A 13,690-nucleotide genomic window follows, 5' to 3' on the forward strand; every position below is an offset into this window, starting at 1 on the left:
TTTATTTCTCTCTTTGTCCGGTTTCTCCCCCTGGAGACCATTCTGTCTCACACCATCTCTCCGGAGCACGGCCTCCTTACCTCCCGACATGACCGTGTCGCGTCTAGTAGATTGCTCTTCATAGCGAAAGGGGCCTCCTCCTCCAGACTGGAGGAGGCAGGGGTCAGCAGTATTTCCTTTGAGGGTTAAGGATGGAGAGGAGCTGGATTCCTACCTCCCTAAGCCACTGGGTGGCGTTCTTAATCCAGTATCAGCTCGGCAGGAGCCCGCCTGGCTGCAAAGAACCCCCTGAGGAGGGAGAAAGACTGAGACAAGGTTTACAATAAAATGCCAACAGGGGCCTGGCAGGTAAGGTAAATGGGTGTTGTGGGCTAGGTGGGGACTTTGAGTAGTTGGAGAGGGCATGCCCCTCTGAAAGGCGACGGCCACCACTTAGCCCCATCTGATCGCTGCCCCACTAAATCCATATTTTAATGTAAAATCTCTCAGTTTCAAAAACTTGACAACTGATTCAACTTAAAAGAGAAAAACCTCACGTTTGAGTGCTGGTTTTGACCTACCCGTGGTTAGCTTGTGACTTTTGTAAGACCTAGGCCCGGAGCTCGTGCCTGGGTGAGTGGCAGCATTGCCACGCCCTCTCCTGACACTGGCTGGAGGCCTTCTCAGCTTGCCCAGAGGTCAGGAGGGCATATTTGGAGACTGGATGACAAGTGTTCACGGGGCCTCTCTCTGTCCAGGAGGTTTGACTTGAGACCTGCTTCCAGGGTCCTAGGCCCTTAGTCCAACACTCTCATTGGAGAGGCTGAGGCTAAGTATATTTCAGAGGAGCCCAATTAGTAGGAATTTTTGTCTTGTCAGCTTAGGCTTGTCTCACCTGACAGATGAAGGCCAAGGGTGAGGGGCATGCAGTAGCTGGTAAAGGTGGTAGGGCGTGCACACCGTTACGCCTGACAGCACAGCCAAATGCCCTGCAGATTAGAGGCAAAGCGGAACCACGCTACTGCCAGTTGTTCTTGAGCCAACAGCTTGGGGTGTTAATTAGAGTGTTGTACTGTCTTCTTTGAGTCTCTTCTCCCCACCCCAGCCTTTGGTGGAGTTTCTCTTCCTGAGCCCAGTGGTGGTGGTAGGGAGAAAGGATTGAACACTGATCTTCTGTGCTTTCTTGCCAACCTTGTAGGTACCTAGAAAGTCTGCTTAGACAGGCGAGCAGTGGGACCATTATCCTCTCACCAGCCATGCAGGCCTTCATCAGCCTCCCCAGAGACGGGGAGCAGAACTTCAGCGCAGAGGAGTTCTCTGACATCTCTGGTGAGCCCAGAGCCTGGTCTCCTGTCAGGGAGCCGAACCTTTCCCCTCAATACAATATCTTAACCTATGGATCCCATCTAAATTCTCCTACCTTCCCAGAGGCTCATTCTGTACTCTTCTAGATCTCTGCTAGATTCTACCTTAGGGACAGTAAAAAGAGATTTCAAGTGAGACCCAGAACTGAGGAGTGGCTTGGGGGTTGAAGGTGGAGAGGGAAGATGCGGGGAGTTAGGAGCTAGGCAGGGGCACTCAAGTCACTGAAAGGATTTATTCTTCGAAGGGTAGTAAATGGTTATTTTCCATTTCCACAAAGAGTAAAGAGTAGGACATATAATGAGGGGTAAAGGATAAATGTAAGGAGGACATTCTGATGTTTGGAATTATTAAACAGTGGTCTGACATCATGGCATCTTCTTCCTGAGGGATAAGTTTTAGAGCCTTAGCTAGTGCTTGGATTGCTGATGTTTAATAATGATGATGAGCTAATGGATGACATTTAGTGTGGGCTTGGCTCTAAATGTTCACATGTATTTAACTCCTTTACTCCTCACAGCAGCCTTGAGGTAGGTACTCTTATTACCCCCATTTTACAGATGAGGACACTGAGACACAGAGAGGTTAAGGAGCTTGATTAAGGTCATACATCATTCATAGATGGTAGAACTGGGATTTCAACTCAAGGCAGTCAAATTCCAGAGCCTGGGTGCTTAGTCACTATGTCACGCTGCTTCCCAGTGTATAGAAGCGCTTTTGTGTCTCAAGGCAGGCAGATGAGGAGTGTGTCGTGAATGAGTTGGGAAGTTATTCTCTTTTTAAAGAGGGCTTGAAGCCATGCAGATCCTTTTTAATAGATTTGTTTTACTGACTGACTGATTCATGAACTATCCTACTGCTTCCTCCTTCCTCTCACCTCCATGTAAATCATGGACCCCGCGTGGTATCTGAGACAGGTAGGAGATGTTTCAATGACCCTGCCCTCTCCATTCTTCCCCTTCCTTGGGGGGTGTTATGAAAGTCAGAGTATACAGTTCTGTTTTCCAGCTCTGCCTTCTTCTTACCCTCATACTGACTCCATCAGTGAGCTGACCCTACCCTTTACCTGTTGGAGGCTTCAGATGTCCCCTTCTTATCAGCTCCTCCCACAGACTGTAGGCAGCATCTAAAATCAGCTTTAGGTCTCTCTGACAACTGACGAGCCGCAGGAGGTAATGCTGATTCCCCCTTCTACCACCCCCACCCCAATTTCCCTGGGTTACCATGGTAATGGGGCAATGCTGCTGCAAAAATAGATAGATGGATAGAGAAGGATGCCCTAGGGTTACTAGCCTAGAGAGGACCAGAGTAAGGAGAGTTGGCAGATCCAAATCAGTAGATCAGTGTGTCTTTTCTCCAGAGAAGGCAGTTCAGCCCCTCTGCCTCTCTGTCAGCCATTTTAGAATTACCTAAGTTGACCAGTTTGGAAATCCTTTTCTAGTTCTCAGCTCAGTTGTTCCTATTGTAAATAGGTGACTAAAAATGTTTAGTATGTATTCCACATGAGGCTCTGTGTCAGCTGCTGTGACCAGTTCCACTTCCTTTGTCAATGGTAGAGGTGGAGATCAACTGGTCCTGCCTTTAAACACTTGAGTGTGGAGCCTTGATTTCCTTTTCCCTCTGAACTCTTGTTAACTATATTAAACTCACCTTTCCTCTACTGGTCTCTTGTTACTTCTGGTCTTTATGGTTTTCTCTGCTGGGACCGCCCATAGCCAAAGGTCATAGCTGGAGCTCTTCCCTGTCTGAATTTGTCACTAGTGTTTCTAACATGGGATTTCCTCAGCCAGGTTTTATTTAATTCACAAAGGGCCAGAAGCAGGTTGGGTAGGGAGGGATAAGGTAATGGGGCGGACTTGAGGGAAGAAGAATTTAGGGGAAAAGACAACTGGGAGTCTGGGGATGTGTACTGATTATGCTATCATATCAACTCTGGGAGGTATTCAGAGTGGATATTAATTTCTTCATTTTACAGAGAAGTGAACTGAGACTCAGAGAGGAGCTTAACATCTGATAAAGCTAGTGCAGCTAGTCCAGCAAGAGTAAAGTCCAGGGCCATGTAAAGGGACTGGTCCAGCAAGAGTAAAGTCCAGGGCCATGTAAAGGGACTGGTCCAGCAAGAGTAAAGTCCAGGGCCATGTAAAGGGACTGGGAAAGTCTAGATTCTTATGGGAATGAAAAGTAAATAGTTATCATTTGTGGTACGTCTTGGTGTGGGTACCAGTGGGGAGAGGGTAAATTGTCCCACAGGCAGGCCAGACCTCTCACCTGAATACAGGATTTCAGGCTACGTTTGCTCTCCAACTTCCCACTTCCTTTCCTTGCTGGAAAACACTTAAGGTGTTCACGTTACCCTATAGCTATTGTGCAAACGCACCGGCGTTCTCTGAGTTCCACCTGGGGCCTCTGTGACTCTATTCCAGAGTTGCGGGCTTTGGCTGAACTCCTGGGCCCCTATGGCATGAAGTTCCTGAGTGAAAACCTGATGTGGCATGTGACCTCTCAGATCGTGGAGCTGAAGGTACCGTGGAAGCAAGCCCCCGGGAAGAAGGTCCAGCCCCCGGGGGAAGAAGGGTAGGGGTAGGAGACTGGGGGGAAGATGTACCATGGGTCTCATCTTTTCGTGCTTAATGGCTCTGTGTCCCGGCCGCAGAAGCTGGTGGTGGAAAACATGGATGTGCTTGTTCAGATCAGATCCAACTTTAGCAAGGCAGACTTGATGGCTTCTCTGCTTCCCCAGCTGATGGGTGAGCACGTCTCCTAAAGGGAGAAGGAACTGTGGGAAAAGCATTGTGGATGACAGGTTTTTGGGGCTCTGGGGCCTAGGCTGGGTCTGAAGAAGCAAAACCGTTGCCATTCTCCTGAGTTCTCTTCTTGAACGCTCTTCTTTCTCCTCAGGGGCTGATAATGTACTGAAGCGTATGACCATCATTGGAGTTATCCTCAGTTTTAGGGCCATGGCCCAAGAGGGACTTCGGGAGGTGAGCTGGGGGAGAGGGGGCTGCCACAGGATAAAGCCTTGGGTAGGGCTTGTGTGAGAAGTTGTGGAAAGGGTTGGTGAGCATTGAGGAGAACGGAGCTTAATTCGGTAGAGGTCCTGGAAGTTCTTTGAGGCTAGATGAGCTGAAGAAACCTAGACGCATGAGGAGAGAAGTGGCATGGGAAGCTGGCTAGGTTCTTATCTAAGCTGAGGCCTTTTTTTTGTTTCTTTGTTTCCACCTGTTTGAAGGCATCGGCCACTGTCCCTTGGACTCATTTGTACTCTCTTTCCTCCAGGTTTTCTCCTCCCACTGCCCATTTCTTATGGGTCCCATTGAATGCCTGAAGGAGTTTGTCACCCCAGACACAGATATCAAGGTATGGGAGAGTGCAAAGTGGAATCTAATTAGGAGATTTTTGTTGTTGAAAATGGATAGAGCTAGGATCTAGTAAGGGAGAGGGGGCTCTGAAGAATACTGCAGGGAGAAGAGCCAGAATTTGAATAGAAACACGTTGGGGGAGATTTTTGTGGAGGGAGGGGCGTTGGTCAGGCGAGAGGGTGCACAGCTGGGGAGCCCTGGGGAGATCCTGCGGGGGCTAGGGAAACGTTACTGGAGGGAGAGGAGTAAGTTCTAGGATAGTTTCTACAGCTTTTCTCCTAAGATGTCCAAATTAGATACCCAACTATATGCAGACAAGTCCCCTCTTTAGTCAGGAGCCTGGGTACTTTTTGTAAATTTTTTTTCTTGCATTCCTACCCACCCTGTCTGCCCTCAGATTTTCCGTTCTTTTTCTGGCCTTTTCTTCCTCCTAGTTCTGAAACTTTCTGGTTCCTCTGTGTGTGTGTCACCTGCCTTGGGCCTCATTTCCTCTAGAGATGGGGAAAGGCGGAGGGGACTCTGTAAGCACCCAAGTTAAACATCCATTCCCCCTCCCCCACCTCACGTCAGCTTGCCTTTTGAATCACCTAGAACAAACAAGTATGTTTTGCAGGAAATACAGCTGAAGGCTGGGAACAAGGGCCTTCAAATGCACAGGGCAGGGCACTTCTCTTATAATTGATTCCGTTAACGGAGGGAGGTCTGTGAGAAGAGGAAACTGGTTAACAGGAAGTAGTCAGGAAAAAAAAAGAAAACTTAGAGAAAAAAACTTCCTTTACCTTGAGGTCAAAAGAGTTGTGAACATTTCCTCCTCTCTGCCTGAAATCAGATGATGAGGGTCAAGGGGTCACGGGCCCTGAGGGGGTGACATTTCACTGGATTGGCTGCTCCTTCAGGGCAGGTCTTTGGTGTCACGGTGAGCCTGGGGTTCAGGCAGGTGTTGGTGGTGGGGCTGAACTCTCTGGCCTGTCAGGAGTGTGTCTAGCTGGCATCTCCCAGGCAGCTCCAAGCTTTAGGCTCTGCCTGCCTGGGAGAATGAGCAGGTCGGGTGGCGTGGGGGATGACCTGTCCGTCAGAGATTCTGTTACTGCCTCAGAGGGGTGAGAAGATTAGGAGAAGAGAACAGAAGCTCCTTCAATGATCACTTTCTTCCTCCAGAAAACCACAGGTCATGGACCAGGTCCCTGATCTCCTAGGTCATGGGTGCCATGAGCAGGGTTATTTAGTTAGTAGGGAATTTAAATAAAGGGCAGAGCAGAATGTGGCTGAGGTTAACTTTCTGTGTCCAGCACCACAGGCAGTGTGTTTATTGTTATGTCTGTGGGGTGCTTTGCATAAGACACTCTACTTAGTTATCTACTGTTGAAACAGTTATCCTTGTTCTCTCAGAACATTTTCAAGTCTTTTTTTTCTTTTTTAACCTCAAAAGGGGTCTGAGTAATTTGTGGGTGGGTGTTTGGGGCTACATCTTGGGAACCTGATTCTAAGTACAGTGAGGGATTCAGGAATCAATCAATCAATATTAACTGAATGCCTTCTATGTGCTTAGCATTGTGTTAAAGCCTAGAGAGGATAAAAGAAATGCAGAGTTCCTGGATTTGAGAGAAAGGAAGTAGAGCGAAAGGGACAACGGTTATTAGTGTCTTAGTGACTCTGTGAGTCACTAGGTTAGATGCTTTACACATGTGGCCTAATTTAATCTTCACAGCAACTTTGTGAGGTAGGTATCATTATCCCACTTTTACAGATGAGAAAATGGAGGCTTGAAGAAGTTAAGTAACTTTTAGCCAAGGTCACACATTTAGTAAGTGGTGGTGCTAGGATTTGAGCCCAGATCTTCTCACTCCAAAGCCTTTTTCTCCCCTCTCTATGCCATGAGGTTAAAAAAAAAAAATTGTAATCTAGTTGATGAGATAAGCCATACGTCTCACCTCCAATCTGAAAAGAAAACTGATGATACCAGGTGCTGTGTGTGACCACTGTGAAGTAAGTGGCACCAGGTTAAGGAGGGAGAGATGAGCTTGGGCTGAGGTCAGCAGGGAGGGCGCCATAGAGAATATGAGATTGAGTTAGGCCTCAAGGGTGGGTGTCACTTAGATATAAGTAGAGGAGAGGTAAATAGGAAAAACTCTAGACTTTTTTCCTTCCTATGTAGGGAAAAACCCAGTTCTTTCCTGCGTGTTTCTCTCCTGTGAGTCTTCTTTCCTCTCACACAGAACACTTCACTTCTGACACTTCTGGTCACCAAATGTGTGGAGGTTTTTCCCCCACCAAATCTCTGTGACACCAGTTCGGTGTCCTGAGACTTAATTCTGACACTATCTACCTGGAGATAGTGTCAGATCACACACGTTAAGGGTTCACTCCCACAAGTCTGCACCTACTCCCCGCTTCAGAAGCCAGTTGCAAACCTGAGTTGTCACCTGTGCTTCTGACCAACCGGCTGTAGGTCGGAGGTTCCAATATCCCCCTCCTTATTTTCCATTAATTTGCTAGAGTGGCTCACAGAACTCAGGGAAACACATCTACCAGTTTATTAAAGGATGTGATAAAGGATATAAGATAAACAGCCAGATGGAGAGATACGTGGGGCGAGGTCTGGGAGGATCCTGAGGGCCGGAGCTTCTGTCCCCGTGGAGTTGGGCTGCATCACCCTCCTGGTCCGTGGATGTGTCCTCAACCTGGAGGCTCTCTGAACTCCATCCTGTTGAGGTTTTATGGAGGCTTCTTCACGTAGGCATGATCGATTACTAACCCTATATCCAGGCCTGCTCCCCTCTCTGGAGCAGTGGGGGTGTGGTGCGGCTGGAAATTCCCAACTTCTACCCAAGCGTGGTCTTTCTGGGGAGCAGCCGCCTCCGGGAGCTGTTCGGGAGCACACCCAGAGCTGCCACATAAGACCAAAAAAATGTTCCTAGTGCTTTCATCACTTAGGGAATTACAAGGGTTTTAGGAGCCCTGTGTCAGGAACCAGGGGCAGGGACCAATATATATATTTTCTATCATCTCTCAAGAAGAAAGGACACTCTAGAAGAGGGAAGCACATGAACCGAAGCATGCAAGTAAGAAAGTAAGTTGTAGCTTGGAGACAGTGAATAAATTACCCTGGCTGCATTGACTGTAGGAAGCATTTGAGGAAATAAGGTTGAAAAAATAAATTTGTATTGTGGAGAATCTGAATGCCAAGCTAAAGAACTGGATTTTTTTTTTTTTCCTCTTTCCCCTGTAGGTTAGGGAGATCTATGAAAGGAATACGCAGCAAAGATGATAGTACACCAAAAGTTTAGAATCTGTGATCCAGGAGTCTTGACTGCCTGTAGCTTCTGTCAAGCACTTCTCTCCAGGGGATACCCTCCAGAATGTTGTTTTCTTCTCTACCAGGTGACCCTGAGTGTCTTTGAGCTAGCATCTGCTGCAGGGGTGGGCTGTGACATTGACCCAGCTCTGGTGGCTGCCATTGCCAATCTGAAAACTGGTAAGATTGGGGAAAGGGGGCAACGGAGGGCTTGGGCCCTATTTTGGGGTTGAAAAATGTCAGTCTCAAAGAAACCTTTATTTAGGATTGTGAATTCAGAGGTTATAAACTGGGAGCTAAGGAAAGACTTAAAGCATAGTCTCTAATTCCCAGAAAATACTTCCACAGGCAATTTAGATTTCTAGTCAGGTTCTAACCAGTTGATCTGTCAATCAGCTAAAAAGTATTAAGTGAGAGTCTGGTACTCAGCAAGTGCTCAAAGGAACTTACAATCTGGTTGGGGAAATAAGAGTAATGCAGATGAAACGATGAGCGAACAATACACAGTAGACGTGAATTCGTACTAGGTTGTGTGGTATAGCATCCAAGTTCCCCAGAATGATCTTGTGCTCCCCCTCCCCTATAATCACCTTGACACCATGCACTTCCTCCCCTGGACTCACACTTGTCTCTTATATTTCCATTACACATTTCCTCGGATTAGCACATTCATACTTGTACACACTCAGAATAGGATGGAATCAGGGGGCTGGTAGTAAGCCCTTTTAAAATTGCCAGACTGGCTCTCCCTCTTCTCTCTCGGTTTTGGTGAGACTCTTTCCTCTCCTTCCTGCCTCTGCACCCCATCAGGTAGCTGACAGAGTGCCCTCAAACTGCGTGTCAGCAGAGCCCTTTGCCAAGAGCTGTGCTCAGTCACCAGGGGAAGCCTCCAGGACTCAGGCCTCTCACTATCAGTGGAGGCTAGTACTGTCCCCTGCAGCAGTAATGACTTGCCTATAGTGCTCTACAAATTATTTTCACAGATATTTCTCATGTGATCCTCCTAGTAATTTGGCGAAGTAGGACCCCCTGGAAGAAAACTCCTGTTTGCTGACCTTACTCTCTTTTCCTTTTTCCTTCTTTCCAGATACGTCATCCCCTGAGGAAGAATATAAGGTGGCCTGCCTGCTCTTGATCTTTCTTGCCGTTTCCCTCCCCCTTCTTGCCATGGACCCAGCTTCCTTCTATAGCATTGAGAAGGATGGTAAGTAAGGAGTAGGTTTGAGGAACCAGTGCAGTTTAGGTTAGTGTCCTGGGGTCGGGATATGAGACGGAGACATTTATCTGGAAAACAGAGACTTCTGACTCAGATATAAAGTTCTGTTTCAAAAAGCACTTGAGAATGAACTATTCCTAAAATTCAATTCCAGTGAAATTTCATAGGAATATCCTTCTCCTAATCCTCAAATGCCTTCCAGTCCTTTCGGTGTCAAATAGGGATGGCCCAGCCTGAAAAAATGAGAAGTTACTAGCTGGGGTCGCCTGGGGTGGCTCACTTCCCTTTCCTTTCTCTCCCTCTCTGTCAATAATTACCTAGGTTACAGCAACAATATTCACTGCTTGACCAAAGCCATCATCCAGGTGTCTGCTGCCCTCTTCACCCTCTACAACAAGAACATTGAAACTCACCTCAAGGAATTTCTGGTGGTGAGTGGGTATAGGTTATAAGGAATGGATGATTGCAAAGTCTGGTGGGAATTGGTTTGACTTAAATCCATAGACAGTTATTGTTGAGCAGGTCTTGGAGCCTAACCTCCCATCCTATTCATTAAGTAGTGAGAGGCCACTTTGTGAAAGGCAGGGGTTTCTTCTAGATTCTGTAACAGCTGGTATTTCAGCCTCTGCCCAAATACTTGGAAGGAGCATTGGCCTAAGAGTTAGCAAGTCTGAGCTCTAGTTTTGGATCTGCCACTAAGCAGTTGTGTGATCTCTGAAGACCCAAACTTTTGGGTCCTCAGTTTTCCCATTTATTAACTAGAAAGATTAAACTGAATCCATGATTCACTACCTTGGTGTGCATTACATTATCCTGAGGAATTTGTTAAAATACAGATTTCTGATCCTTACACCAGACCTACTGAATTAGAATATTCTAGGGTGAGTCCAGGCCTCTGTTTTTAACAAGGTCTCCAGGAGACCAGATGTACAGTGAAGTTGGAGAGACACTGAGTTTTATCATCTATAAGGCCCTTTCCAACTCTAATACTGATAAAAAGTCAAGCTTTTTTCAACTTCTCAAACTTCATTGTAAGTCAGAATCTCCTGGAGAATTTCTGATTCTGTGGATTAGAGGTGGGGCTGGAAAATTTGCATTTTCAACAAGTTCCGGGAAATGTTGGTGCTGCCCATCCCGTGATCTCACTTTGAGAATCACTGGTCTAGATTTCTAGGGACTGGAACTTACAGTCAAGCAGCTGATTTTACTATAGGTTATGGCCAGTTTGTTTGAAAAAAATTGTTAAAATAGTTTTTAGCCGAAGTTTGACTCCCTGTAGCTATCATTATTGATCTAAGTTTTGCCTCTGGAAAATCACAGAATAAGTAATCTCTTTCCTTTGTTCAAAGAGGCCCCAGAGCTCCCCATTCTAAATACTCCATGGAGGAATCCCATCCATACACCTCTGAAACATGGTCCAGTACCCACTGCCTGCTGGAGCATTCTCAGCAATAGGGAGCTTATTCTTTTGCAAAGCACGGTCCTGATTTAAAAACTAGGTCCTTATCTGTCTCTTTTTAGGAGGAAGCAGTAGATCATATGCTCTAGGGAATCACACTCTTGTCCTGAGACTTCTCTGTCAGGGACTTCTGTCAGGGACTTGGAAGCTTAGTGAGAGGGCCTCTATTTAAACTGGGACAACAGGCCACACAAAATGGGCTCTGAGCATCTTGGATAGAAAGAGGAGTCACACCAGATCTCTAAGATGGGGTGAGAAGGGAATCACCCCCCGCCTTTCCCCTTTTACCCTCTTTGTTTGCTGAGTACAGGTAACCTGGGCCTTGGATGCAATTAGTGACATATCTTTCTCCCTCTTTGATCTGTTGGGGGCCTGAAGGTGAACGAAGAGGACAGCCATTCGGGAGCTGACAGGAGGAGAATACCAAGAGCGCTGTGTCTGAATCAGAGGCCCAGCCCTGTCTCTGGTCGGGTGGGGAGTCAGCTGTAAACGGTCTGATGACAGTGGTGTCTGGAGGCCGCCTAGGAAAAGAGATTAATCTCCTGGCATACAGTATTACCTGCCTCTGCTGCAGGTTCTTTCTTCGCCCCTTGCAGCCTCTCCTCCAGCAACCTCCTGTTGTCTGCACTGGCTAGTTTAGAGGCAGTGTGCATCTCTGAGACCTGGGGGATTTGCCGCTTGCCCACCCTGAGCCTCCAGGAGCATCCCGGCACTTCTTAACTCACCTCCTAGTCTGAGGCTGTCGTACTCTGACCATAAAAATCTGCTTCCTGGGCTTCCCTGGTGACGCAGTGGTTGAGAGTCCTCCTGCCGATGCAGGGGACGCGGGTTCATGCCCCGGTCCGGGAAGATCCCACATGCCGCGGAGCGGCTGGGCCCGTGAGCCATGGCCGCTGAGCCTGCGCGTCCGGAGCCTGTGCTCTGCACCGGGAGAGGCCACAACAGTGAGAGGCCTGCGTACCGCGAAAAAAAAAATCTGCTTCCTTACAAGTTCTTCCCTTACAGGTAGCTTCCGTCAGCCTCCTGCAGCTGGGCCAGGAGACTGACAAGCTTAAAACCAGAAATCGGGAATCCATTTCTCTGCTTATGCGCTTGGTATGTATCTGGTGTAAGTTGGTCTTAGAGGAAGGGCCAGAAGGAGGTTCCTCTTTAGGGTCCTTGGCTCCCAGCCATTATTATCACCCAAAAGCATTAACTAAGAACTTAATTCTGCCTGAGGAGGTCTAGGCCTTACGTTCTGGCTAACATTCTAGACTTGTCTTGTAATCCCAAGGTAGTAGAGACTTCGAGGACTTCTCTGCAGGACAGGGTCTTCCCAGCCCCTAGCTAACTGGGCCCCGTTCCCTGCAGTGTTCTTGAGTCTGATGTGGTGGGGCAGCTGTGTCCCTCATCCTTAACTATCTGTCCAGTACATGTTTGGTTTTACTTGACCACTTCCTACCGTTGTATTTCTTGTCCTTAAGAGTACCACGAAGAAGGTGCTGAGTAGCACACAGCTGAACTGGGGGAGGGGGATGGGGGCTCAGAGGAGGGATGGGATTTTAGCTGAAAAGCTGTAAGGCAGGGAGCCAGGTGGGCCATGAATCAGACAGCTCCTGCTGTCTCTTCTGTCTTCCCAAGCTGTGGCCTTTCCCCGACTTTGGCAGAAAGTTCTGGGAACTCTGACCCAGTTAACTTAAAAAAAATCTTTTCCTCTTTGACCCTGTTTCCCTCTTCAACATGTTTACTCTTTTGCTCTAAAGTTTGATTCCCTCGGTTAGTGCTGCACTTAGATGTGGACAGGAGGGGCTCCTGTCCGGGGCCCTGGGTTTAAGTGGCCCCCTCTGGCCTACAGGAAGAGGACATGCCCACCTGGAGCCTGTGCCCCACCTTGAAGCCCCCACTAAAGATTTCTAGGGCCTCAGAATTCTCTGCTAAGCAGCTCCAGCCCACTTGTAGGGCTTGTGCTGAGCTTCTCCAAGTCCATCCTACTGAGGCAGACTGTGCTCTAGAGCCCACGGAATGTATGGCTGGAGTTTAGATGTGCAGACAGGAAGTTTATGTGTGTATACAGATCCCCCAGACTGGGGGTGGGAGGAGAAGGGGGCCAGGCTGGAGGCTGATTCCCTCTCTTCCCCCTATTCTGGTGCAGAACTCTGAGGGGTCTAAGAATTCTTGATTCAAACCTGTCTTCCATGAAATTGTAAAGGTACACTCAGCCCTCCATATCCACAGGTTCTCAGCCATGGATTCAACCAACCATGGATTGAAAATATTAAAAAAAAAATTCCAGGATGTTCCATAAAGCAAAACTTCAGTTTGCCCACACCAGCAACTATTTAAGCATTTACACTGTATTTACAATGGCTTATGCAGCATTTACATTGTATTAGGTATTATAAGTAATCTAGAGGTGATTTAAGTATATGGGAAGATATTGTAGGTTATATGCAAATACTATGCCATTTTATATAAGTAACTTGGGCATCTACAGATTCTGGTGTCTGAATCCCCTGAATTAGTTCCACGGCTGGTTCTAGAACAAATCCCCTGCCAGTACCCCATGAATACTGAGAGACGACTACATATTGCAAAGGTCACAAGGAAGAATAGTTTGTCTGATTTATTTAGTCATCTGGTATATGGGCTTCCATTTGTACTCTTGGCCAGGCCGACAAATATTAGGGGCAGGCAAGCCTGGGACTCCCTCTGGGTCTCCTTCTTTAAATACACAGGCATTGAGTGGTGTCTGTGTCTCCGTTTCTCCAGCTTGAAAAAGGCCTAGGCTGGGCTGATTAAGGATTATGATGGAGAAGAGAAGAGAATGGACCTGAGGGGGCGGGGGTGAGGTGAGGGGTGAGAAGGCATAGGAGGCAAAGGAGGGCAGAGGGAAGGCAAGTATAGTATGCTAGGTAGAGCACAGTCTTCAGAGCAGCGGGACCTTGGGCAAGTTAATTAACCTTTCTGAGACTGATTCTTCAGCCATGAAAGTGGTCAATTATCCTTATGATAGAGGGGCAAGGATTCATGGGACGGTATAT

General features: G+C 47.5%; 1 protein-coding gene across 9 annotated transcripts in view; it reads left to right on the plus strand.

Annotated features, from left to right (window-relative positions):
• NCKAP1L (NCK associated protein 1 like) overlaps positions 1 to 13,690 on the plus strand; it is a 57,741-nt gene that overhangs the window by 40,653 nt on the left and 3,398 nt on the right. For 5 of the 9 annotated variants that reach the window (XM_067696845.1, XM_067696851.1, XM_067696843.1 and 2 more), the window contains 9 exons: positions 1,178 to 1,308; positions 3,765 to 3,862; positions 3,995 to 4,088; positions 4,240 to 4,322; positions 4,618 to 4,698; positions 8,082 to 8,175; positions 9,083 to 9,199; positions 9,533 to 9,642; positions 11,676 to 11,765. In XM_067696845.1, coding sequence (XP_067552946.1) covers positions 1,178 to 1,308; positions 3,765 to 3,862; positions 3,995 to 4,088; positions 4,240 to 4,322; positions 4,618 to 4,698; positions 8,082 to 8,175; positions 9,083 to 9,199; positions 9,533 to 9,642; positions 11,676 to 11,765 — 898 coding nt within the window. The other 4 variants (XM_067696847.1, XM_067696844.1, XM_067696846.1 and 1 more) reach the window with 4 other exon arrangements.

This window comes from Pseudorca crassidens, chromosome 11, assembly GCF_039906515.1.
Source record: "Pseudorca crassidens isolate mPseCra1 chromosome 11, mPseCra1.hap1, whole genome shotgun sequence".
Taxonomy (NCBI): Eukaryota; Metazoa; Chordata; class Mammalia; order Artiodactyla; family Delphinidae; genus Pseudorca; species Pseudorca crassidens.